The following is a 25,383-nucleotide window of genomic DNA, read 5'->3' as shown; positions in this document are numbered from 1 at the left end:
TATTTGAGGGTCATACAGTACACAAACACAGTTACATTTGCCAAGGTCATGAACCTTGAACCTTTACCTAATCTATAACAGGCATGTTAACTTTCATGAAGGGACCAACAAGAAGAAAAAAAAATGCTACAAAAAGTCTTATATTTTAAAGGTAACTATAAAATGCTCATTGGTCTCTGTCCATTATTTATGCAAAATAATGAAAAAGAAACATTTTACCTGAATTATTAAATAGGAAACATGTGTTGAGCAGAATTTTGAATACAGAAACCAGAATTGTACAACAATGCACCAATATTATAATACAGTTATAGTCCCTAAGAGAATATCTTTCATCTTCACCAATTACTAACTCCTATTTGCTGGATCATGCATTCATTTCAGCAGTGCAAATATCAAAGCAAAACACTTGAGTAAACAGGATTTAGAATGTCAGTAAATTATTGTTGGAGAAAGACAGATTTGAGGACTGAATATGATGACATTGATGATCCATGAGACATCTGGAAAGCAACAAGCTGCCCATGCTACTTGTAGCTGAACAGTTGAATCAATCCTTATAATGAAAAAGCACATGTATCAGGCCTACACAATCTATACTTTATAAATATTCCCTATAAAATAAACCATTGCTTTATAATTGTAAAATCAGGAAAAGTAAAATTGGATTAACCCCAAACCACATCAGATGGCCTTAAAAATAATCTGTTGCATAATGAAATCTTTGTTTTTTTGTTTTCGTATTATAAAAAAGTTATATAATTATCTTGAAGCATAGCTCAGACAAATTTTTCTCTGAGATGCAGTTTGTAACAGTACGTAATAGCCGGGCACTTTAGATGTCACATTTTTATTACTGAGGGATGAAAGAATTGCAAACATTATCCTTTTTGATAATCTCAACTAAGTGAAATTCATAAAATGACATTGTGTCATTGTCATAGTGCATGTCAAAAGTAGAGTTCATCCCTTCATTCATCTATTTATTGGTCCTTTGGCACTTTGCTTTAAGATGGAATTGTATTTGTAACCATAGAAACGGCAATACCTGTGTTATTCTACAGTTATTGAACAAATGTCTGCTGACAAATAAAGCTGCTACAGCACTGACAAAAGAAGTTCAAAATACATTATGCCACTCTTTCTATTGCTGATCCTTAACAATCCGTGCATGGGAGAAATTACAAATCTGTTTCAATGTGTCACATTAGAGGTTAAAATTAATTGCATGAAACAGTGATGGAAGCCAGGTGGCATGGAAAGAACTGTTGCATGAAGGATGGAAAACAGACAGAGTGGAAGAGAGCTGCCTCTTCTCTCTTGACTTACACAACATCATTCAGTTCCAGTCGAGTGTCTGGGGAAGGATTGATGAGGATGTAAGACAGCGTGTTCTGGTGATCATTCATTTCATCTAAGATAAAAATACAAAAACACAGTCATTGCCTGAAACATGATGAAAATACAGTGCAAAAGCAACTTAATTAAAACAGATATATTCCTAATTAGTGAAGACAACCGGAACATAGCAATTATCAATGATCCTAAGATTTGTTAGAGATTTTTAAAATAAAGCAATCCTGCAAAAGTATTCAGTTCTAAAGCTTTCCACACACATTTACATAGGTATATAGTAGATCGGGTTGAAGAAAGACATAAATCCTTCCAGTTCAACCACAAAGGAAATAAACATATCCCACATATAAAACCCTATAAGACATAGTTGGTCCAGAGGAAGGCAAAAAAAACCCTTGAAAAATTCAACAGGGGGATAAAATTCTTTCCTAAATCCATAAGGCAATTGGATGTTCCCTGGATCAACGGTCACTGTTATCTATACTTTAAAGCTTTAATACCCAGTTATATTCTGTGCTTCTAGAAATCATCCAGCTTTTTCTTAGTAGTAGTTGCTAAAAACTGATTCCACATTTTCACAGACCTTACAATGAAGAATCCCTTAATTATCCGGAGCTTAAACTTCTTTTCCTCCAGACGCAAAGTGTGCCCTCTTGTTCTTTGTAATGATTTCATAGTGAATAATGGGGAAGAGAGTTCCCCCAACTTCTGGACCTAAGGTATGCCGGATTTTAAAAAATTCTGGATTTTTGAAGGTTATACTTACCTCCACACACAGGGCAGCCTTCCTCTCGCAGCACCACGGACATCCGGCACAGTTCCAGGGAGCAGGCAGCAGGAATGTCTCAAAATGTATTATTGTAGCAAGCAAGACCTAACAGCTGTTTCTGCAGAACAGCCCCATCAAAACATCAGTGGCCAAACAGTGTACTACAGACCCTGTATTGAAAATACACTCCGAAGTTCATGCCGGAAAACTGATAGCACCAGATTATCGATGGCCGGATTTTTGATTGTCAACTGTACTATCAATAATGTTGCTGTAGGGCCTAGCTATATATCCATTTACAATATATTCTATTTAAAAGATCCTTCTACCATAGATGTATAATTTGTCAACTGCTATCCCATGGTCTATACCTTCCACTCCCTTATTCCTGATACTGTTTTATTCCACATTGGGATCCAAAGGAAATACCCTATAGCTTACACATAGCTTACACAGGACATTTCTTTGCAGCACCTAAATAGAGGGCTCATTCACACCAGGAGAGCTTGGATGTGTTGTGCCATGGTACCACAATTCATCTTGATGCAATAATACTGCTTTTCAATGTGCTCAGTTCATGCCAATATCTGGTATCCTGAACCCCTGTATTATTTGCCTTCAGTTTAGGGAGTGACTATCTAAAAGCACCCAATGAAAGGGATTTACAAATTCCAATAAGCCCCCCCCCCCCCACACACACACACACACACACACACACACACAACAATAACCTACAGCTCTTAGAGGAACAGGTTGTGAGAATGAGATCCTGACCCGTAACTATAGGGCTCTTACTACTGTAGAAAGGCATGGAGCCTGGTATAGACAGGAAGCAAAAGCCATGCATTTGCTGTGCCATTCCCCCTTTTCTGACTACATAAGCATCATGCCTAGAAAAGGTATGTAATCCCTTTGTTTAGAGGGCATCTTAAAGCTGACCTTTTTTTTTTAAATAAATAATAAATGTTCAAGATTTTTAAATATTATGTGCTAAAAGCCAAAATAGTCCTTATATTATACAATAGGTTTTTCTAATTGTTGATTAAAGTGTTCACACTAGAAGCAATAGTGTCAGTTGACTGGCAAAGGTTGAAGAAATAGTTTAAACAATAAGTACAGAGATTCTAGTGATACATTTTTTTATGCTTTCTTCATTAGAACTCTTCTTCATTAGATAGGATCAGTAGTATAGATACTGAAATCCAAAAAAATCAATTTTGTAAAGTTTTTCCACGTGGCCATATTTAGTTGTAGATTTATCTGTTAATAGCTGAATCAGATAGGTCCAGGTAAGTATTGTGATTTTAGTTCCCCTTTAACTACTAAAATTGCAAGTTTTTTGTCCTTCATTCTTGTTTGAAATAAAACATTCATGGTCACAGAACATTACTAACTTGCTGGAGTTAGTAAAAGTAGAAGTCAAAAAAAGAATCTTTCTAAAGTAAAACAATGACATTTTGGAATTATGTTTTCTTTTAAGTTTATAGGTCATCATACACTAAGGAAGCTTCATCACACAACATAGGAGACTGAATACTTACCCAAATACTCTTATCAGCAATCTATTCTTTGTTTTCTTGCAGACCTAAAAACTGCTATTATATATGATGTTTACCAACACGTGCCGTGGTGTCTCTCACCGACACCTACATCATAACAGGGCTCAGCACAGAAATTAAAGCGCCTGGTGGGGGACATTGCTAGAAATGTCAGATCACAGAGGCACTTCTAGTCCTTTAAGAGAGCTAAGAATGGATTTGCCGTTGCTAGAAGAATGTATCCTCATATATTACAGGAAGAAACTGCTTCAAAGTTTTTAAATAGTTTTTTTGTCCTATTTTCATTTGTTCTATGGCCCCAAATCGTATGAGCCCTAGGCATGCAAACCCCACAAGATGCATTAAGAAGCATATGAAGCAAACACTTTAAACTGTAAAATCAAAGTGCAAGCATTCTTTAGCACTAAAGTGAAATTACTCTTTATCTAGGCACTCAGGCAAGATACTAATAAATATATCCCATAAAACATGTTTTATTACATTGGTCATATAGTTCATTCAATCCTTATTTTTGTGCAGATCAATAAAGGTGGTTTGACTTGTTTTAGAATTGGCACTAATTAATGTAAACTGTTAAATAATGAGATGTATAAAAAAAGATTTCATAATTTGCAGTCAGACATTATTTAAAACACCAGTTTATAATGAATGCATTTATTTTTAATATATCTTAGACATGTTTCTACAAAACTCCTCACTGAACATCACAAGATTGTAATGTTTCTAATGATTTTTAGCCATTCCTCCTTTACTGTAATTATTTTGTTAACAAAACTTTTTATTTTACTTTTTCAGGTTTAAAATTTTAATTGATACATTCTAAGTATGGTCACACCCTGTGCTTCTCCATGTACTCAGAGCAGCTGCAAAGCCAATAATACCTGATTTAGAATGGTAATCCTAGAGTGTGAAATTATAGAATAAACCATGCTGTCAGTTATTTGGTAAAATCCATTTAGAACTGTACTGTTACAGTAATTTCCCTTCCAGGGTTTCACAAACTATTAAGTATATTTTTGCATGGCCCACCTTAGCCAGAAGGTCAGATATACCATACTAAATAACTCCCAGACATTAATTACAGGCCGTCATTCTGACCCTATTAATAGTTTACAATAATTTTACTTTTTTAGTTACATTTCATTTCATATGAATTAAACATTCGTTAAAAATTGGCTAACATTGTTCAAAACTTGAATAATCTACTGTGGTTTACATTAAGCATATTGTTTACCAGTTAAACCATCTGTAACCTATTTTTTAAAGTGCTAGCTCTAACATACGTTTGCATAAACATACCCTTCATCAGAGCCTTCTCACCTGAAACCCCTAAAACCTGGGCACTAGTTCAAGAACAAGGGTAGTAGAGTTTGCAACGGCTACATTCTAGAAGACCTAAAGGGCCTGTAAGCATCTGTATATGCTTACTGCAATATTTGAGTCCACTCATGTATGTTCTAGCAGAGAGGAATAGGAGTATGAGTGAGTTGTGCATAATGGTGGAAGGAAGTGCAAAGGTGAAATGGGATACAGAGGTGAATACCGTGAAAAGGTAGAAGGGTTTGAAATGGTGGAAAAAGGTGCAAAGGGGGGTGATATTGCATGGGTTGAAAGTAAAAAGGTGGATTGGTTTACAAAAGAGGAAGGGGTATAATGGTGGTAAGGATTTTAGTGATGAAAATGGGAGCAAAGGTGGAAGGGGTAGCTTTTGATGATAAATAACTTGACAATGTATACATATGTTAAAAGACAAATAATGGCTGCATATGGTAAATGTCTCCAGTATTACTCCAGAAACTATAGCGATCAACTTGGAAAGTCTAGCCAAAGTTTGTTAGACAATTTGTTTGTAGACATCCTGTGTTGCCTATAAATAAAATATTATTTTCCTGTTTAACTATTATCAGCTGAACAAGATAACTGTAATTTTTTTGGATATAGACAACACATACGTATTTGCCCTAAAGAAAACAAGGAAATAAAACAATGTGTATTCCTCAAGTAGCTCTAGTTTAAGCTAACACATGGCTGAGGACTCTCCCCTACCTCATGTGACAGCTCCTAACCAATCCGAAATCATCACCACTGTCACACAAGGGAAGGAGAGTGGACCCAGACTTACTGGGTATTCTCTTCACTGATAGCTGAACAAAAAGAAGAAAAGGTAAATATGTACAACCAAGGGGCATTAAGGAAAAACACTTCTTTGCTCTGCTTGGGTAAAACAATGTTTTTTTTTAACTACTTTAGCCCAGGAGGCATTAAACATAACAAGAGCTGAATGAAAAATTGTTAACTGAATTTGTGAGCCAAAGATTAGCAATTATATGACTGCTTTGGATGATACACCACACATTACTCAATTAAGGTCTGCAGTCAAGTAGAATGGATCTTCTTTGCACTATTACATTTGTAATGTTGCTGATAAATTGTCAGGAGATTATATTTAAGTATATAAAAATTACTACAATGCAGTAAATGAGCTCATGACTCAATGTCACTGCACTGTCTGTTGAAAATGTCATGGGACCCACGGTTGTATTTTCAGTGTTTCATGTTAAGAACATAGGAAGTGACCTGTACAGTAATGTAATGCAATCTACACTTTTAAGCTGTTCATGTGAACAGTTAAAAAGCTGAAAAAATAAACTGATATACATATTATTATTATTATTATTATTATTATTATTAAACAGGATTTATATAGCGCCAACATATTACGCAGCGCTGCAATTCTATTTAATTTATCTTCAGTAACAGCTAATCATTTCTAAACAAGGTTGATTTCAGCATTGCAATTTAATGAATTCCAATAGAAAGAATTAAACATTATATTAGATGTACATTATATGTATACAGCCAACTGACTCTTGCCCCCATATATAAGGCTACCTAGCTTTAATAATCTTCTAATCACTTGATTCTATGCTATGCAACTTTTCTTTTTCTCTGCATGATTATTAACAAGGAGCTGATACAAGCATCACTGATAGCACCTAACCTGTATTTTGGGGTATATTGAGTGTCCCCAAAATGCCATTTTTTTTACAACTACCATCGCAGTATTTTGTATACTCTTCAGAAATTTCAAAAACAAAAGCATTAAGCAGAGATCATCGAGTTGTGATCTCTGTATACATTTCAAGGACACATTTTCAAATTTGTCTAGCATATTCAATCAATGGCAAATATATATATATATATATATATATATATATATATATAAAATAAAAGATTATTATTTTTTTTTAATGATCAATAATATACAGTATGGATATTAGGATACAATTATAATTCAGTTTAAAAACTGATGAGTTTTTGATTCTTTGTTCCTGTTAGGAAATGCTCATCTGTCCAGCGACTCCTGCACTATTGCAGTATAAAACACTGTTTCATTTGTCCAGCAATGTAATTTGCAGGAGCCAGGTGAACTAAGATAGCAGCAGCCTCTGCTTCTCTTTAGTTGTGCAACCTGATGTATTTTTTGCATCCCCAGCATCCATTGTTAGGCTGCACATAGCTGAAGGGGATTCTAGAGGCTGATCAGCTCCTGACTCAGTCCTGCACTGCTATTGGCTGCTGGGGCTTTATAGCATCTCTGCTTCCAGTCTTCTGTGTCTGTTATAGGGTCTGCTGGGCTTACCTGTGCTGGAGTGATTTTGAGTGTTTCTCTGTTACTGACTTGTGCCTGTTCCTGACATTTCTTTTGAACTCTGACTGGACCGGCCTTTGCTTGTGACCTTTCATTTGTACCTCGCTTAGTGGACTGATTTCCTGTGTTTTGACTCCGGCTTGTTTCTGGATTTCCTCATAATTCTATACTCTGTACCTTTAGGCTCCTGGTCGGCTGCCGACCTATCTCCAGACACCATCCCTTACGCAGTTAGTCCTTGGGGCAACTGTGTACTGCGAGACGCAACCGGTCTCCTGAGGCTGAGCGGGGGCTGCTCTAGGTGAAGACTGCGGCGATAGATTGGGGGACTGGTGTCTAGGGAATACTGGTACTGACCAGGCCTTACAGCTCCACTACTGAGATTTCCAATCAATTTGTGTAGTCACAGCAATTGATAAAATATGTCCCCAGTGGGACATACACAGCTTAGGCTACGTACACAGGTCAGATGATTCTCGTCCGATAATCGCCTCAGGGCTAGTATCGGACGAGAATCTGATGTGTGTACAGCGCTCGTCTGCTGTCATTAATGAATCTGTCCTGGAGGATCCATGAAAGATGAACAACAAACGATCGTAATACAAGTGAAAGGGAGAGAACATAGCAGGGTGTTGCTTCATCATCCTTCCCCTCCGCTCGCCATAGAGCAGAACGGCGATATATGTATAGCACTCCTTCAGACGTTCATGAAAGATCTTTTCCAACGACAATTATTGAATGAGTGTACGCAGCCTTAGGAGTTTAAATACTTTTTTAAAATTCTCCACCAGCGAATGGTATTGAATGTCAGATCCATTGCTTTATAAATAAATCTCAGAGTTTCTTTTTGGACCCAAGGCATCCCCAGCACTTCTGATAACAATATTATGTACTATTCTCCAAAAGTGGAATTTTTACAACTGATATTTGATTTTTTTAATTCAGTCTCACAAATCAAAAATTTGAGTGAAAATAAAAAATAACAACATTTCTATGTTAATCCTTAGATCTGGGGTTAAAGGTAATGGTAAAAAATGCCTTTTTGATCCCCTGGTCATCTCTTTTGTGATTTGACTTATATCTACAATGTTCTTTTTTTGGAATGGGGCACAAAGGGTGAATGACAACATAAATGTGTTCTATTGCAAGTACATAGTCAAATATATTATAATATATAATTTTAAAAATGCCTTCTTCAAGGAAGACATTGTATGTTTTGGGCATGTCAAAGAGATTCTAAGGAGATTTAAAGACTTGTAAAAAGGAAGAAAGCACTGGTCTTTGCTTTTTTATGTAGCAGTAATTAAGACTCCCAGCTTGGCATAGAATGTGGAATTTTATGACTAAAGCCTTGAGACAAATAACATTTGCAGGAAAAATGTGTTTGGAAAGTGTGCTAAGAGAAAACAACATTCATCACCTAATCAGTTATTTTATTTCAAACTTGTAACACATCCTTTTTTACATTTAAAAAAGTGGAGAATAGCTTTCTTATCATACACTGAACCTCAGAGATATATATCAAAGAACAAACAAAACAATTGCTGTAAATCTAGGATCTGAACTGGCTAAAAAATAGGGTGCTCCAATATGCTTTTTTTTAAATACATCTGCAAATGTGCCTAATGTATGGGCTAATTTTTCATGTGATTATTGACATCTGAGTTCACATGAGGAGCATTCAAAGTGCATTCTGCAGGGCAGAAAATACAATATTACTAAAAGCATAAAAATCAAGAACATGGTGTTAAAAAAGGCACTTTGCTTGAACTATATTTGGATAAACTCATTATTACCCCTTCTCACACTGTAAATTGCATAGTATGTAAATTGTGTGTGTGCATCATTTGAACGAGAGAGCATTTGCTATACCTCTACTGGACATCCTTTCTGAGCACCTGAATATAGAATTGTTCTCTTAATCAAGTGATGGGCTATGGCTATGACTTGATTCATGTCACCATGGTCCGGGTCCTGAGTCTGGCAGTGATCTTCAGGTGAGGCCATGTGGGCTAGAAAATAAAGATGCAAGACTTGAAGGTTGCTTTCCAGGAGCTAGGATTTATTCATTGCAGCTCGTCTTGGGTGTTTGTTTGATCTCTGTAGGCCACAGGGCACTGTACAGCCCATGTGTGCACTTTGTGTTCTTCTCTCAGCTACAGCAACCCAGCCAGACTCATGGTAAATATACACAGACGATCTCTCTGGGTAGTTTGCCTTAGCTTTAAAGTATGACTCCAGCTATGTACTCACTGCCAACGTCAAACTGTGAAGACCGAATACCAAACTTGCCTACAGGCTACAAGCTGTAGGCCATGGTCATTGGACTGGAGGTCTCACATGCTGTGAATCTCTATGCAGCCCAACTGCTATGGGCAGCTGACAAGGCGGACTACATGGCTGTCACACTTTCAACTTTGAATCCCGGATTGAGAAATTAGAGTAATTAAGTTCTGATCTTTAGAAATTATTCTCTGTCTTGATTCGTTTTTCTCTTTTTTACTATAATCGGAACATGAACCTGGGGGGCAGTCTCTCCTACCCATTTGTTGGGCAATATACTGGTAACAAATACACAAATCTTCGTTTTAGTTTCAGTTGCCCATGTGTTTTCAGGGCCCTAACTGAGGAGTCTCCTATTTTCAGGAGGTACAATTGGGTATGAAATGAACATATCAATCTCTGAAGTCCTAGAAAAAAATCCTCTTATAGTGAATTTACAGTTCAGCCACTAAAATGTTTGTAATTTAGAATGGAAAATCTGAATCAGATTTTTTTTCCTATTGCAGTAAATACTCAGCCAGGTAGACTATGTACAGCAATTTTGACTGGCTACATTTGCAGGAATTTGTAACTTTTCTAAATTTAAGGAACCTAAATGCCATTTCCCAAATTGAAGGGTAGATCAGTGTTTGTATTGTTCATTTGAATATTGTCTCACCCCTCTGTAGGGTCTGGTCCCAGTTGGTAGATGTAAAATAGTCACTTGCCCCTTCCTATTCTTCTCCCTCACTAAATTTTGTAATAAATTCATATATAACTACCGAATCTCTGGTGGGTTTACTTTTATTAGTAATTGCTATATAATGGTGTACCTAAACAGTTTCAACTGGTCATCTCTATCATTACATTTTCCTTTTTAGAATGTTCTAAAACAAGAAGATAATTGAAAACTGTACTGGTTATGCTGCTTTCATCTGATTTACTGTTGAAGTAGATACATGCTACACATACTTTTGATATGCATAGAGCCTCTTAAGGCAATACAATATGTACAGTCAGTAACATAAATGTAACTATACAGAATCACAAAACAAACAAGGATGATGCTTCCTTTTTCTCTCCCTCCATAAGTGAAATATATGAATGATGAAAACTCTGGGACAAATGCCTATGACATCAGTGGTCTAAAGAATATTTTGGTAGCCTTTACATGCATATTTATGTTGAGATTATTACTATTCTATGGTGTCAGGTTTATAACAAGAAAACCTGCTGAACCTGATCACAGCTCTTGTAATCGACAATCTAACTGAAGCAAGTAATGAAAAAAGAAACTGGATAGATTACATTCTTGCAGTTTATTTTTCCATTATTATTTTCATTACTAGAGACCCCAAACCTGTTTAAATGCAAACAGCAATGACAGCTGCAAAGAAGTCAGGTAAAATGTGTTGTATTTTTTATATTGTTACCGAATAACATTTATTGACCTGGCAGAGAAAAAAATATGTAGATTGAATAGTAAGATATCTACTAACATACAAAACACATCAGTGTCCTAATACCTGGACTGTGGATTTCAGGGAGAGATTGCATTGACTTAATGCCATTGACTTGATATAAATTTAGAACATAAATTACGACTAGAAGAAATATGTGACACAGGGCAAGTTTGTACCTTTCAGTTAGTTTTAGATATAAAACTACAGAAAACAGCACAATGGGTTCCATTTTCTATTTAATCTAATATTTTGTAAATTATCCATTATTATGTGCAGTAAAAAAAATGTGGAGAGAAAAATAAAAGCAAGAGCAGAAGATATCTGAGGTATGAAATAGGTAAGCATAGTAAAGATAAAGGCTTCACAACCATATCCATATATGATTTTGTTTCTGTTACCTTGGTTGCTAATAATATCAAATTGTTTTAAACCCCATGACACAATAGCTGGTCCCAGCAGCCCCAAGAAGAATATAGACCCCAGGTTAAATAGAAGGATGTTCTAACTGTTGCAGAAGGAACCAAGCAAACACATTCTGGATGTTCTCTAAAGTCAGGTACAATATTATTTAATTGCAGGTTCAAAACAACCAACCTTGTTTGAAAGTGGGATGCATAGTAAATCCAATTTTAAGAAAAATCAATGCTAAAAATAAAAATGAAGAATATCCCAACTATTAGGCATGGAGAATACTCCTTAGTGTTATAAGGTGATTTGCTGTCTTTAGCACAGGTGCTATGAATCTGTGCAGAACACTATGAAATTAAATTGTCAATGCATTCTAAAGATGATAATAATTCTCAGTGTTACCCAGCCTTGTCTCAGTCACGTATCCGGGAAATCCAGCAGGATAGATGACCCAGAACATATAGGAGACTATTAATAAACTTTTCACCAAAACTTTAGCAAGCTTTTTAACAAAGGCACACATTTTTACACATATAATTAATTCACAAAATTTGTAAATCAGCTTTTTCTCATGACTTATACATTTTTCTATATAAATCCAAAGTGAAAATTGTGTGAGTGGCTTGGTCAGTGACAAACTAAAAGTTTCAGTAGCCAGAGCAATTTTGGAAGCCAGAGCAATATCAGAAACCAAAGCCAAAGGTCAGGAGCCAGAGTGAATGCAGGAAAATCACTGGTCTTGGAAATAGGCTGATAGATGAACAACCATTAAGGAGGCCAAGGACTGGATTTATATAAGCACCTGAATACCATCACCTTTGTAAGTACTCTCAGTAGACCGGAATCTCCCACAGGTCATGAGTGTCCGTATTGCAGTTTTATGTTAAATGTTCAAAGTTTTGCCCTACCCTTTAAAGTGTGCTGGCTTCCATTTTACCTTAGAATCAAATACACCCCTAACCTTGCTCTTCACTCCTGCAACAACCTACTAATGACTTCGTCACTCATAACTTTGTCACATGCATGACTCCAAGACTTTTCTAGGGCTACCCTGACTCTCTGGAATGGTCTTCCTCACACAATTTGGCTTGCTCCTACTTTCTGCACATTTAAAAAAGAGCACTTAAAACCCATCTTTTCAAACATGCCTACCTGTCTTTTCTGTCTAATAAATCCTTAGTACTCAGTCACCACTCTCTATCCCCCTTCCTAGTGTGCTATTTTCCTACCTTAGATGGTAAGCTCTTCTGGGTTGGGTCCTTTCCTCCTGTGTCAGTGTTTGTGTCTGTCATTTGGAACCCCTATTTATTGTACAGTGCTGTGTAATATGCTGATGTTATAAAAATAGTGTCTAATATTATTATTAATAATAATAATAGTAATAATAATAATAATGATAATGATAATGATAATAATAATGGACAATATGTGGGTCTTAGATATCTCTGATACCACATCTGAGGTAAAACCAGCATTGAGTTGTCTGTGAGAACCTATAGGTCTCTCTACTTGTTTTTCAAAATTTCTGTTTTTGGGCTGGTTTTACTGGGGGATCTGCAAGGCCCCACATTTTCTTAAGGCGGGGGGTGTCATAAATGGAAAAGGATCTTGGGGTTCTGGTAGATCATAGACTTAATAATAGCATGCAATGCCAAGCTGCAATATCTAAAGCAAGCAAAGTACTTAAAGTGTTAAAATAGGAACAGACTGCAGAGATGGAGGCATTATCCTGTACAAAGCATTGGTCAGACCACATCTGGAATATGCAGTCCAGTTTTTGGCACCAGTCCACAAAAAAGATATTGTGGAATTGGAGAGAGTGCAGTAACTAATAAAAGGAATGAGGAGAGACTAGCTGAACTGAATCTATTCTCCCTTGAGAGGAGACGTGTAAGGGGGGATATGATCACCCTGTATAAATATATAAATGGTTCACATAGAGAACTCTCTTCTGAATTATCACTTTGAGATCATTACAAAGGACAAGAGGGCACTCTTTGCATCTGGAGGAAAAGAAGTTTAGACTCCAGATAAGGAAGGGTTTCTTCACTGTAAGGTCTGTGAAAATGTGGACTAGACTCCTCAGGAAGTAGTTTCATCAAGTATTATAGATTGCTTCAAGAAAAAGCTGGATGATTTCCAGAAGCACAGAATATAACTGGATATTAAAGTAAAGATAACAGTGACTGTTGATCCAGGGAACTTCCGATTGCCTCATGGAATCAGAAAGGAATTTTTTACCCTGTTGGAGCAAATTACACCAGGGGTTTTTAGCCTTCCTCTGGACCAACTATGTCTATAAGGTTTATATCTGGAATATGTTTATTTCCTTAGTGGTTGAACTTGATGGACTTATGTCTTTTTTCAATCTGATTAAGTATGTAACATTGTTCTGGAAGTCTTGTGGTTTGTTCACATGCTACATTGTAAACCTAAACTGTGCTGCCATGCTCTTTTTAGCAATAAGATGCTTCTTTCTGGTAAGCCTTCCAAACAAGCAATGTTTGTTTAGTCTTCGTCTAATTTTACTGGCATAAACTTTACATTACTAACTGAGGCCTGTGGAGAGATGCTCTTGGGTAGAAATTGCTTCTCTAGGATTATTGCTCATATCTTTACTTTTTTGGCATTGTGTTACACACACCTCTATGCTCCAGACCAGTCAACTTCACTTCTGTTTTTTATTGAGGTGGTCACACTTGCTGATGATCAATTTGTCAAGAGTATGTGATTAGCAGCCCATTGCTACTATTTTCCTTCTTAATTCCTATAAAAATGATGCATTTGATCCCACCCACTTCTGCATTGTTAAACATGTTAAATAAATATTGTCATGGTGTAATATGCCATGTATTTTTGTGCACATATATAATTTTACAATATTCTATTTTTTAAAATGTCTTCATAAGGTAAAACCTTATAAATATAAGGGGGTATATATTATATATATATATATATATATATATATATATACATATATATATGTATAATTATATATATAAGAGAAATGTACTTAGCAGACAGCTGAAACTAACTTTCAAAGGAAATGAGAACATTGTTTTTGTAAAGCAAGTTATGTATCTCAGTCCATTACAGTGATAAATTCTCACAAGAAACACTTTCAATCTTCTTTTAAAACTCACAAGAGGAATGCTGTATCCCAGAGCCATAAAAGAAAACCACAATAAGAAAGCTTTGTAGAATATACATATACACATTTACATTTCTCCATTGCTGTTTCATGAATAGAAATGAATTACATTTCAGATTTGCATGGCCATCATTGTACACTGCTCCAAACACAACAAAACCTAATCTCTTGGCTAACATCCTTACGTGGGTTATGCTGATAAATTGTTTTGACAGTAAAATAAACTCAGGGTTATATTCAGTTTTTGTCCTTCACACAAATAATTTTAAATCTTTTTTGCTCTGAATTCAGTTTCTGAATGAATCAATTTTCATGCACAGCTTGCACTCCTTCCGCATATATAGAGAGGCAAATAGAAGGAAATAGGCATATAAGTATAAAAATGTATATGTAAGGTTTTCAGAAGATCTTCCTCTACAATTCTCATATACTCTATCTTCAATCAGAATGTTAAATTCAACTTTCTTATCTCTCTCAGCATTTTTCAAACACTTTCATTTCTCTCCCATGCATTTCTCTCTCTGTCTCCTAATACAAGTAGAATCACTGGCAGAAATCGAGTTTTCAAACCATGTTTCCAATTTCTAATAATCCTTTACCTATTGCCTTTAAACTGACAACACAAGTGCACGCGGACTTACCGACAAATACCGGAAAACTCAATTTTCCCAAAAACATCTGGTGCAATTAGTCCAGAGCCAAATGTTTTCTGTTAAAAAGGTTAAAAAGGTATTTAAATACCTTGTTACCTTGTGACTGCAACTACTGATACCAAAAGATCAGTTTTACATCTGGGCAATTAGCATTCTTTACAATAGGTTCAGCAATGGCAGTTTATATGATCTCTCAGATTTATGTTCATTTAAGCCATATTCATTTTTTTCAATATAATTAGGTTCAGACTAAATTAGGACTATAGGTGTGGCAGTTGAAAATCATATTGTGTATCCTTTGTTCTCTAAAATTACTGTAGCAAACATATTCTCATTTTTTTGTTGGCAGGGACATTCAAATACCTTTGGTGTCTGCTTGACCTCCAGTGACTGATTGAAAAATGGTAACAGTTTGCCATCCTCTGTAATGTGTTCCCCAAAGTAAATTACATAACTTTGTGCTCCCCAAAGAAAATTACATGGCAAAATCTGGTCAGTTCAGGCAGCCACAAAATTCTAAAGCATCCCGGACCAGGAGAGTTTCTAAATCTAAATCTAAATCCCCCCAAAGTAGAATTAAATTATGAAATAAACATACCTGCCTAAATTTTTTAACTAAACTTACCTGTTTTTGCCCTGTCATTGGCACTGGTATCTTCACCCGATCCTCTTCTGGGTTCGGGATCTGTGGCCATCCTGATTGGCAAGGCGAGAATGATGTAACTTCAATGCATTCACACAGAAGTTCATTCATTTTGAGTAGCCAGGTATGCCGGGAATATACAATGAGCGTGTGCAGCTCAGTGCACATTGAAGAAATGATCGAGAACAGACGGGAAAGTTTCCTTTATTACTTTTTTTCATCTTTTTGTATATATTGTTCCACTTTAATGCCATAACTCACTTGATTTTGCTTGTGCTGGAGATTCCATAGAAAATTATATGAATAAAAGCATTCAATGCAGATAGGCAAATTTTGTGGGAGACAATATTACAGTATAAGGCAAATAAGGTAGTATATATAATCAGCGTGCCAAGGCTACCCCTACCTAGATATAGTATACTCAGTGAATGTGTCACCCTAGGATGGGAAGAAAAATAAAATAAAAAAAGCCTTAAAAAGCAATTCAGCGCAGCCACTATATCTAAAGGGTTAGGTAAGTGTTAATGCTTAAAAATGACTACTACAGAATTAAAACTGTATTTGTTTATTGGAACCTTAAACAATGAATATAATAGGAGTGTATATTTCATTGGATCATTGAGTCTAATTTAATAAAGCCCTCAGAGACGGAAGAAGACTATATATATGGGAGAACCTGGGTGACCCAGCAGACCTGGAATGGATTTCTTAAAAATCACATGTTAATAGTTGGCATATGTTTTCAATCCTGGACCAGATCTATTTCAGGTTTGATGGATCACCCAGGTTCTCCTATGATAGTCTTATCTTCTCCAGTCTTAGAGAACTTTAATAAATCAGGCCAATTGTCTTTGCCATGACTATAAGACCAAATGGCAGCAAAAACTGTACAATTAGCAAGAGTTTTACAAAGTTCCAAAACCAAAATTTTGCCCCGTTTGAATATCTAAATTCTGTTTATGTTTATAAAATAGAGATTTTCTTCCATATACAATATATATTAGCATTGCTTTTTTGTCTAATCTCATCTTGATGGGGATTTTTTTTTATGTTACTGTGAACAATCACACTGTCAATATCCATCTGTATCTTCAAGCAAGAAATCCATCTTCTTAGGTTCAATAATTCTGTTTCAAAATAACATTAGTGCTGAAATGCTTAACAGGGCGGTAAATGTTAAAATAACTCATTGAAGGTCAATATTGTATTTTTACATACCATAACCTGCTGTATGAAGACCCAAATGCTTCATTCTGTTTTTAACCAATTCTGCTAGTTCTTGTCTTTCTGACCTTCTGGACAAAGTCATCCTTTGTTGACTTATCCTCTCTGCTGTTTTGTTAGAATGTCTGGGAACTTTTCTGCTTAATCTTCTGGCCCACTGCATACTCTTCCTCCTTAGTAAGGGATGGTCTGACTGATCACTGGATGTGGAATTCCGATGATTGTTGCGGTTCGTTGCTGTTTCTTTGGTGTCTTTTGTGTCTTCCCAATCTTCCACACTAATGGATATCTGTGACTTTTTAATAAGCAAAAACAATTTGATTGATTTAAATAAACACAAAAGTAAAAGTCACAAAGTAAGGAATATTTTTACTAAACATGTATATTTTCTGCTGAGCCAAAATACTGGTATTTATTTCAAACAGTTATTCATTTCTCCAAAGAATTACTGAATTTTGAAATTAATTTAGGTTAAACTGCCTGCATTATTATTACTTCTAGTAAATCCCCCTCTACATATTTAAATGATTTCTTTATGCATTTGAAGGATTTTGCAATATATTTAGTGTATTTAAGGTCTGCTGAATCCAGAAAATACATCAGTTTCTATGTATTGGCTCTAGTTCTTGTGATACAGGAATCGGAATAGACAATTTTACCAACAATTGTTAACACAGAATAATATTATCAATCTTTATTTACACCAATGTTTTGCATTTTATATATTAAAGGTAGCATTACTTTCATGAAACTTTCATTTGCCTTCTATTTGTTCTTACATTTTCTTTTTTCAATAAAAAGTTGAGTTCTTCAAGAAAGTGTTGTTGAAATGACCCTAATGAATTTGCTACATTTGTGGTGAATATTCTCAGCAAAAACATTACAGAATTTTTGAAACAAGCAAATCTAGCATATTTTGGTATTAAACTGGGGGACCAAGATAAGTATTGGGCTCCCCATATGGTATGCAAACCTTGTGTAGAGTGTCTATGTCAGTGGAAAAATGGAAAACTGAAAAGTTTGAAATTTGGTGTACCTATGGTATGGCGAGAGCCCAAAAATCATCATAATTGATTTTTGTGCTGCGAATGTAAAAGGTTTCAATTGTTACAGGAAAAACAAGTGGGAATTCCCTGATTTTGAATCAGCAAGACGACCTGTGCCACATGGTGCTGATGTTCACATACCAGTGTTCAGTACAGTCCCTGATATTCCTGTATCTGACATGGAGGATATACAGGGTTTTGAGTGTAATCCAAAAGTGACCTAAGTCTGTCAAAACAAGCATTTGAACTTTTAGCTTCTAGGCTAAAAGAAAAGAACTGTCTGAGACCGGAAGATAAAATAACGGTTTATAGGACAAGAGAGGTGACACTCCTACCATATTTCAGTGAAGATGGAGACTTTGTGTACTGTTGTAACATCTTTGGACTACTAGCCGTATGGGGGTACCAGAATACCTAGCAGAAGACTGGCAGCTTTTCATGGACAGTTCCACTCGAAGTTTGAAATCTGTTACTGGATAATGGCAACTGCTATGCATCAATTGGTCACTCAACAAAACTCAAAAAAAAGAAGAATATGAAAATATCAGAATGGTCCTACTAAAGCTTTGCTATCATGAACACCAATGGTCCATATGTGTTGATTTAAAAATGGTGAACTTCCTACGTGGACAGCAATGTGGATACACAAAGTACCCATGTTTCATCTGCTTGTGGGATAGTAGAGCAAAGCAGAATTACTTGAAAAAGTGACATAGCCTCCAAGGGAAAACATGAAAAAGGTGCAGAGAACATCATTAACGACCCAATGGTTGACAAAGAAAAATCATTCTCCCTCCACTACACAAAAAGATGGGATTAATGAAGCAATTTGTTAGAGCTCTGAACAAGGGCGGTGATTGCTTCAAATACATCTGTAGATTCTTCCCTGGATTGAGTACTGAAAATTAAAAGCAGGAATCTTTGATGGACCCCAGATTTGGAAACTGATAAATGATTCAAATTTCACAAGTTACATAACTAATACTGAAGCTTCTGCATGGCACAGCTATGTCATGGTTGTCAAGAACGTATTGGGTAACCACAAAGCACAAAATTATGAAAAACTGGTACAAAACTTGCTCCTAAACTTTAAAAATATGGGTGCTACTATAAACATTAGGGTACACTATCTCCATAGCCATTTGCAAAAATGTCCAGAAAACCTTGGCGATTTCAGTAAGGAACAAGGGGAGAGGTTCCACCAAGATATAAAGGTGATGGAAGAAAGGTATCAGGGCAGATGGGATAGACACATGATGGCAGACTACTGCTGGAGCCTTCAACGTGATTGTCCTGATCATCAGCATAAAAGGAAATCATACAAACTCATTATACAAACAGAGTTTTTCAATGACTTCTTTGTAGATAGTTCTGTAAATATACTGAATATAGAATATATTGACATTAAGTATTTCAAAAATATAATTTTGTATAGGTAGGCATATCTACTTTAATTTTGCTTAATTTTCATGTTTCAATAGTTTTCTTTGAGGTTATTATTGAGGTCATTATTATAAAAACTAGAGCCAATCTAGCAAAACCATAAAAAAAAAAAAAAATACCATATTTGGAATCTGTGCATCAAACATAACCTAAAATGACTTTAATCTGTTTGGTAAGAAAAAGTCTGTTGACCAGTATATTAGATGACACCAAAAATTTGCAGGAGAGAGCATGATACATAATTCTAATGAATAATGAGGGTTATTCCAGCTTATCCAGTTCTCCAAATTAACCATTTTAGCTGTATGCTTTTTAAGTGTGATATAATCAATGTCAATTGTTATAGGTAACAGCACATCCTCTGGCCCCATATATGTAGGCCAGCATTCTGAAATCACTAATATTAATAATTTGAAGGATTTAGTACATACGTCTAGCTAGTAAGAGTATCATAATGATGGATTGCCCGCAATACCTGAGCCAGGGATCTTCCAGTTCAAATGCAGAATACTTTTCTGTATCAGTGGGATATTCCTATGACCCCATTAAGAAAAAAATTATAACCTGGAGGAATATTGTGTTTGCCTATCCTCCTCCTCCTATCTCCTATTACAAATGGTAATTGAGTACCAGTGCATGTTGGTTTTAGCACAATCTTGGCCCACCATGAAGATTACCATTGATGGTGTTGGGCAGGGGAACCAGAGCAAGGTACTACAGTTCTGGAGAAAGAAGTCCAGACAGACCCATAGGATCCCAGAAAGATCAGCCAATGATCTGGAAGCTAAGCTTAAATGCTGCTTATAAGCTGAATGCTGGACAATCAGACAAGCAGGATCTTGACATTAGACATTGACAAGATGGACTTGGATACAGGCTGTCTGACAAATGATGAAACACAATTTAAAGATTACCTGATCACTGAAATTGCATGAACTAAAAACTTAACTTCCTCCTTTTTACTTTTTTGACTATTAAATATACAATTAAATGTGTATTGTTATGTATTTTGATAAATGTGAAAATATACCCATTGTTCCTACGACATATCAAGTAACCTTGTAAATTTGCTTGTATATTGCGGTGTTATACCAATCCATATTATTAGCCCTGCCTCAATTCACCTATATGAACTACAGAACATCCTTTTTTCTTTTTTCAGCTTTTTTCTCTACTGTACTGATTCTATAATTTTTTTAATAACTTTATTCTGCTCACATTTACTGCTCTTCCCCTCTTCACTCCAGCCAAAGCAAACAAGCCTGGTCATGTAAAGGATGGTAGAGCCAGTCTTAACCTTTTAAACAGTACTTTTAATAATATTTGTGCATGTTAGAGCAGAAATCTAATTACCCAGTCATGCTGTAGAAACACAATTCATTTAGGTATGTAGATTTCAAACTGAAAATCAGAATGTGGAGGGAAGGGGATTTAAGTGACTTTGAATACAACATGGTTGTTAGCACCAGGCAGACTGGTCTGAGAATTATATAAACAGCTGATCTAGGGTTTACAGAGAATAGTCCCAAAAAGGTAAAATATGCAGCAAGCAGCATAAAATGCTTTGTTGATGCCAGAGGTCTAAAGGAGAATAGCTAGAATGGTTCCAATTCCCAAGCAGCCATAACTCAAATCCCATTTGTCACAAGTTAAAAAAGAGCATCTCAAACTACATTTAGGATTTGGTGGAATGGGAGGATTCACATGATAGATGTACGCCTGACAAATCTGCAGCAACTGTGTCTTGTCAAAATGGTCAAAAACCTCTGAAGATTATTTCCTGCATCTTGTTAAACTATGCCACAAAAATTGAAGCAGTTTGTTTGTGTGTGTTTGCAAAGTTTCTACCTAAAATGTGGATTTTTTTTATAAAAAATATATTTTGATTTTTTGCAATACAGGATGACTGGGAAAACTACTTTTACTTTACAAACAAACCTATTATACTCCTTTTTCATGCAAACTATTATCTCTTTCCATCAACATATCTATTTAATGAAAATAGAACATTCCATTATGGTCACGCACTGCTTATTACCATATTTGTGACTGGCTTGAAAATGGCTTTTTGTAAATGGAAAAATCATAAGAACTGACACTGACTGACTGGTTCAATTCATCACCCTGATCAAAATTGAGTTTTACCTGTTGTCTGTATCACGTTGTTGCCAAGCAACAAGAACTAAGTACTAAGCATGCTCAAAATCTCAAAATGAAAGTTCACCACATCAGTGTTTTCCCCATCTGCCTTTTTTAACCTCTGGTTTCCTGGTCCTGTTGATTTTCAAATTTTTTATTATATTGTTGTCTTGCACATTTGCTCTCAAATATCCTAGTTTTTTCACTATAGAAAAAATATAGTCTGTTCCTTGCAATGATAAGGTGTGGATTGGGTCATGTAGAGCTTTCTCAGGGATTGAACAGTTACCCATACCAGTTTGTGTTATGCTTCTTATGGCACACAGAAGCTTTTCAAAATGTTTTTGGACTACATAAACAGATATACTGCATATTGCATGACAATCCTGTACTCCAGGTACAGTGATGCTTTCAATGTCAGACATATCCCTCACAACCTATAACCCCGTATCTGCTCAGCTCAGAGCTGGTTCATATAAACACTGAAACATGTAATCAGAAATGGAACATCCCTTCCATATGGTTTCTGACATTTTTTGTCGTGATAGATACCATTTGTAGTTATGGTAGATGGAAGCTGTCACATAAATACAGAATATACAGTGCATGTTAACAAGACATTAAAGGGGCTAAAAATATTTAGTTGTGGTGCTACAGGTCCAAGCATTGATGTAGAAAAAGTCCCCGCACTGTTATCCATTGTCAATAGTGAAAACACCATTGCTAGTAAGTATTTATGAATATGGTAAGTACAGCAAGTCCTAGTAGTACTTATATTAAATGTTTATGTGACCTTATGTTTTAAAATGGTGGTTCACCCTATTTTATAATTTACATGTCAGTTTTTTTCAATACCTTGGAACCACGAGTCTCACTATTTTCATAAATATTTTCACTATATATAAGTCCCAGTAGTGCTATTCATTGTAAGCTTAGCTATCTGTGGGACCATGTTGCATTATGTGTATAGCATTACTATATAATAAATTAAAGTGCTACCCATTTTGCATAAATATACTAGCCGAGTCTTAACTTTTGTATGCAGTCTATAGCACTAATTTTACAATTACTGCTATCAACTGTCTTTAGGACATTAATTCCCAGCACCCAATGCCTGTAGGGCCTGTAGGACCTATAGGACTGGGTTCAGGCATTGCTATCCAGCATGTGGACTAGCAGTTCATGTTCCCACATCCATTTTAAGCCTGGCAACCACATCCAATGGAATAATTTCTATATTAACATTTGAGACTAAGAGGACTATTAACAAATGGATTTACACAACATTTGCATAGCATTACACATTTGTCACATTTGGAATACATTAAAACATGTCTGAATAACTTTGGGCTTATGTTTAAGCCATTTTCATAAATCCAATGTAAAACATATGTGAGTTGGGTAAAAGCAGATAAAATTGTGAAAATGGAGTGAAAACACATATACATAAACCCCTAACACTGACTTTTTTTAGAATAGGTACATAATTATCATGGTTAAACATATCAATACATCTCTATAAATGTGTATATACATTTGTCACCTTGTGACACTGGAAATTATTCCTCTATAAACACACTGATGCAGGGGCTGGGCACTGCATATTAAAATGCATTTTGATAACACACTTTAATATCTGGGTATAAAAGCACCTATATATTACCCATTCCCAAGGACTTTAGAACAGGACTAGGTAAAAATCTGGCTATCTAAGGGCACCTGTCAAGATTGTAATGTATAGTTTATTTTAGACGCTTGCCAAAAGCTTCAGCCCCTGCCAATATGGTAGAACTGCCAGTGACTGTTTTCCTATAAACCACAGTGTAGACACACAACACGACACCAACACAAGACAACCGGCCAAACTGTAGACTAATATAAACAAACCCCTAACACTGACTTAGGGGTTTGTTTATATTAGTCTACAGTTTGGCCGGTTGTCTTGCCACAAGATAATAATAGGGGAAGGGGGTCAATACAGGAACACAGCACACCTATTTAGTACTTTTATTGATTTTGTCAAGGCTACTATGGGACACACCCAACAGATGCAAATCAGCACATTGCAGTCTCACTTCTTAAATAATTAGTTTTAATAGGTCCAAAGTTCTACAGTATACTTAAAGTCTGATACAGTTAAAAGTAAACATGGAAACCCTAAAATGCATCTGCATGGAAGGAGCAGACAACCTAGACATATCTTGACCAAGTGGGATATTTTCAGTTAATACCTTTCTAGTTACCTGGTAGTGGTAAAGTCACTGATATTAATATAAGCAGAGGTATGCTTGAAGCATACACGTCTGTATACTCATGTGAATATTGCAAGGAGAGAAGAGGAGTCAGTGGTCATAGTGTTCCCTGACATACAACTGTTGGTTGATGTTCAAAGTTTGGCCATCTCTAATATCTTGCCAATCTGCTTGTGACTTTGCAAAACAATGGGTCATATATTCTGTGTAAGATCTAACACAGAGAGGTAGTTATGGAAAGAAAACTGTTGAGAACAAACAAAACCAGCTTTATGCATAATTAAATCTCAAGTCAATAAATCAGACCTTCCAGTTTTGCTAAAACTGGCCCATTTTAACCCCATTACCTTACATTAACATTTTTTATTCTCTAAATTCTTTTTTACAGGTCCATTTCCCACTTTCTCGCCAAGTGAGAATAAAGTAAGCTGTATGTGCATGGTCTGTGCAGTCAGCCATGCAGGCTTGGAATATTCTAGCATTTCAGAAGTCCTGAAGAATGCAAGCTATTGATTGAACTTTACTGAATGGCTAAAAAAATGAATGTTTTTTATGATAATCATGTGTGTGCACTATTTTAAAAAGAAGGCAGTAAAATGTGTATTTTAGCTATGTATACTAACAATTTTTATCACAGTATAGTGTAAAACCAAAAAAGAAAACACCAGGATAATGTGAACAGACTTACTTGAGATGCTGTTTCTCGAGACTGACATTGGAAAAAGGAAGGAAAAGAAAGTGGATACAGAAAACGTGTTTAACTACATTAAGTAAGACAAGAACAAAGGTACAGGTCATTTTATACAGCACAAAAATACAAAAAAGAGACATAGGGTGACTGAATGCATGAAACAGGAATAATACAAACCTTAAACTGGGATCTCTGTCACTAGAAGTCTATATATAAAATAGTAACCTGCAAAAGGTTACCAGCTTTACATTGTGCTCTTTTTGATGTAGTTTCTTGAGGGAGACAAATGCACAAATCTCTTCTACTTGAATTCTTTGTTACAGAAACTATAAAAATATCTCCCTGTGCAAGTGGCATTTTTCATTTATTATTAAAAAAAAATACTACAGCAGGCCTAGCTGCAAAAATTTCTAAAACAATCAAAGGACAAGTTAGACAAAATTCACGGACGTCAATGAGAAGGTGAAAATATTATATTTTGTTTTTGAGTACTGCACTATAATTTTAATTACAAAGGTCTGTTACAAAAACTTATTTTCTCAACTGTTCATCTTTAAAATCTTAGGTAGAAGTGTTTGCAGGGAAGTGAATGCATTAAACAGCATTGTGCCTGTAATTTAAATTTTAAAATTTGCTTAGCAAACTCGTAACCAATGATTTAATTTGTTTTGA

The 25,383-nt window shown here is 35.6% G+C and overlaps 1 protein-coding gene across 1 annotated transcript in view; it reads right to left on the bottom strand.

Annotated features, from left to right (window-relative positions):
• KCNT2 (potassium sodium-activated channel subfamily T member 2) overlaps positions 1–25,383 on the bottom strand; it is a 206,311-nt gene that overhangs the window by 7,761 nt on the left and 173,167 nt on the right. Inside the window, exons 21-23 of the mRNA XM_072420086.1 lie at positions 24,709–24,729; positions 17,135–17,435; positions 1,330–1,414 (exon numbers count right to left, since the gene is read on the bottom strand). Of these exons, the coding sequence (XP_072276187.1) occupies positions 1,330–1,414; positions 17,135–17,435; positions 24,709–24,729 (407 nt within the window). The remainder of the gene's footprint in view (positions 1–1,329; positions 1,415–17,134; positions 17,436–24,708; positions 24,730–25,383) is intronic.

This window comes from Pyxicephalus adspersus, chromosome 8 (genome assembly GCF_032062135.1).
Source record: "Pyxicephalus adspersus chromosome 8, UCB_Pads_2.0, whole genome shotgun sequence".
Taxonomy (NCBI): domain Eukaryota; kingdom Metazoa; phylum Chordata; class Amphibia; order Anura; family Pyxicephalidae; genus Pyxicephalus; species Pyxicephalus adspersus.
The sequence above is the reverse complement of the archived record's forward strand: the minus strand, read 5'-3'. Positions and strand labels throughout refer to the sequence as shown.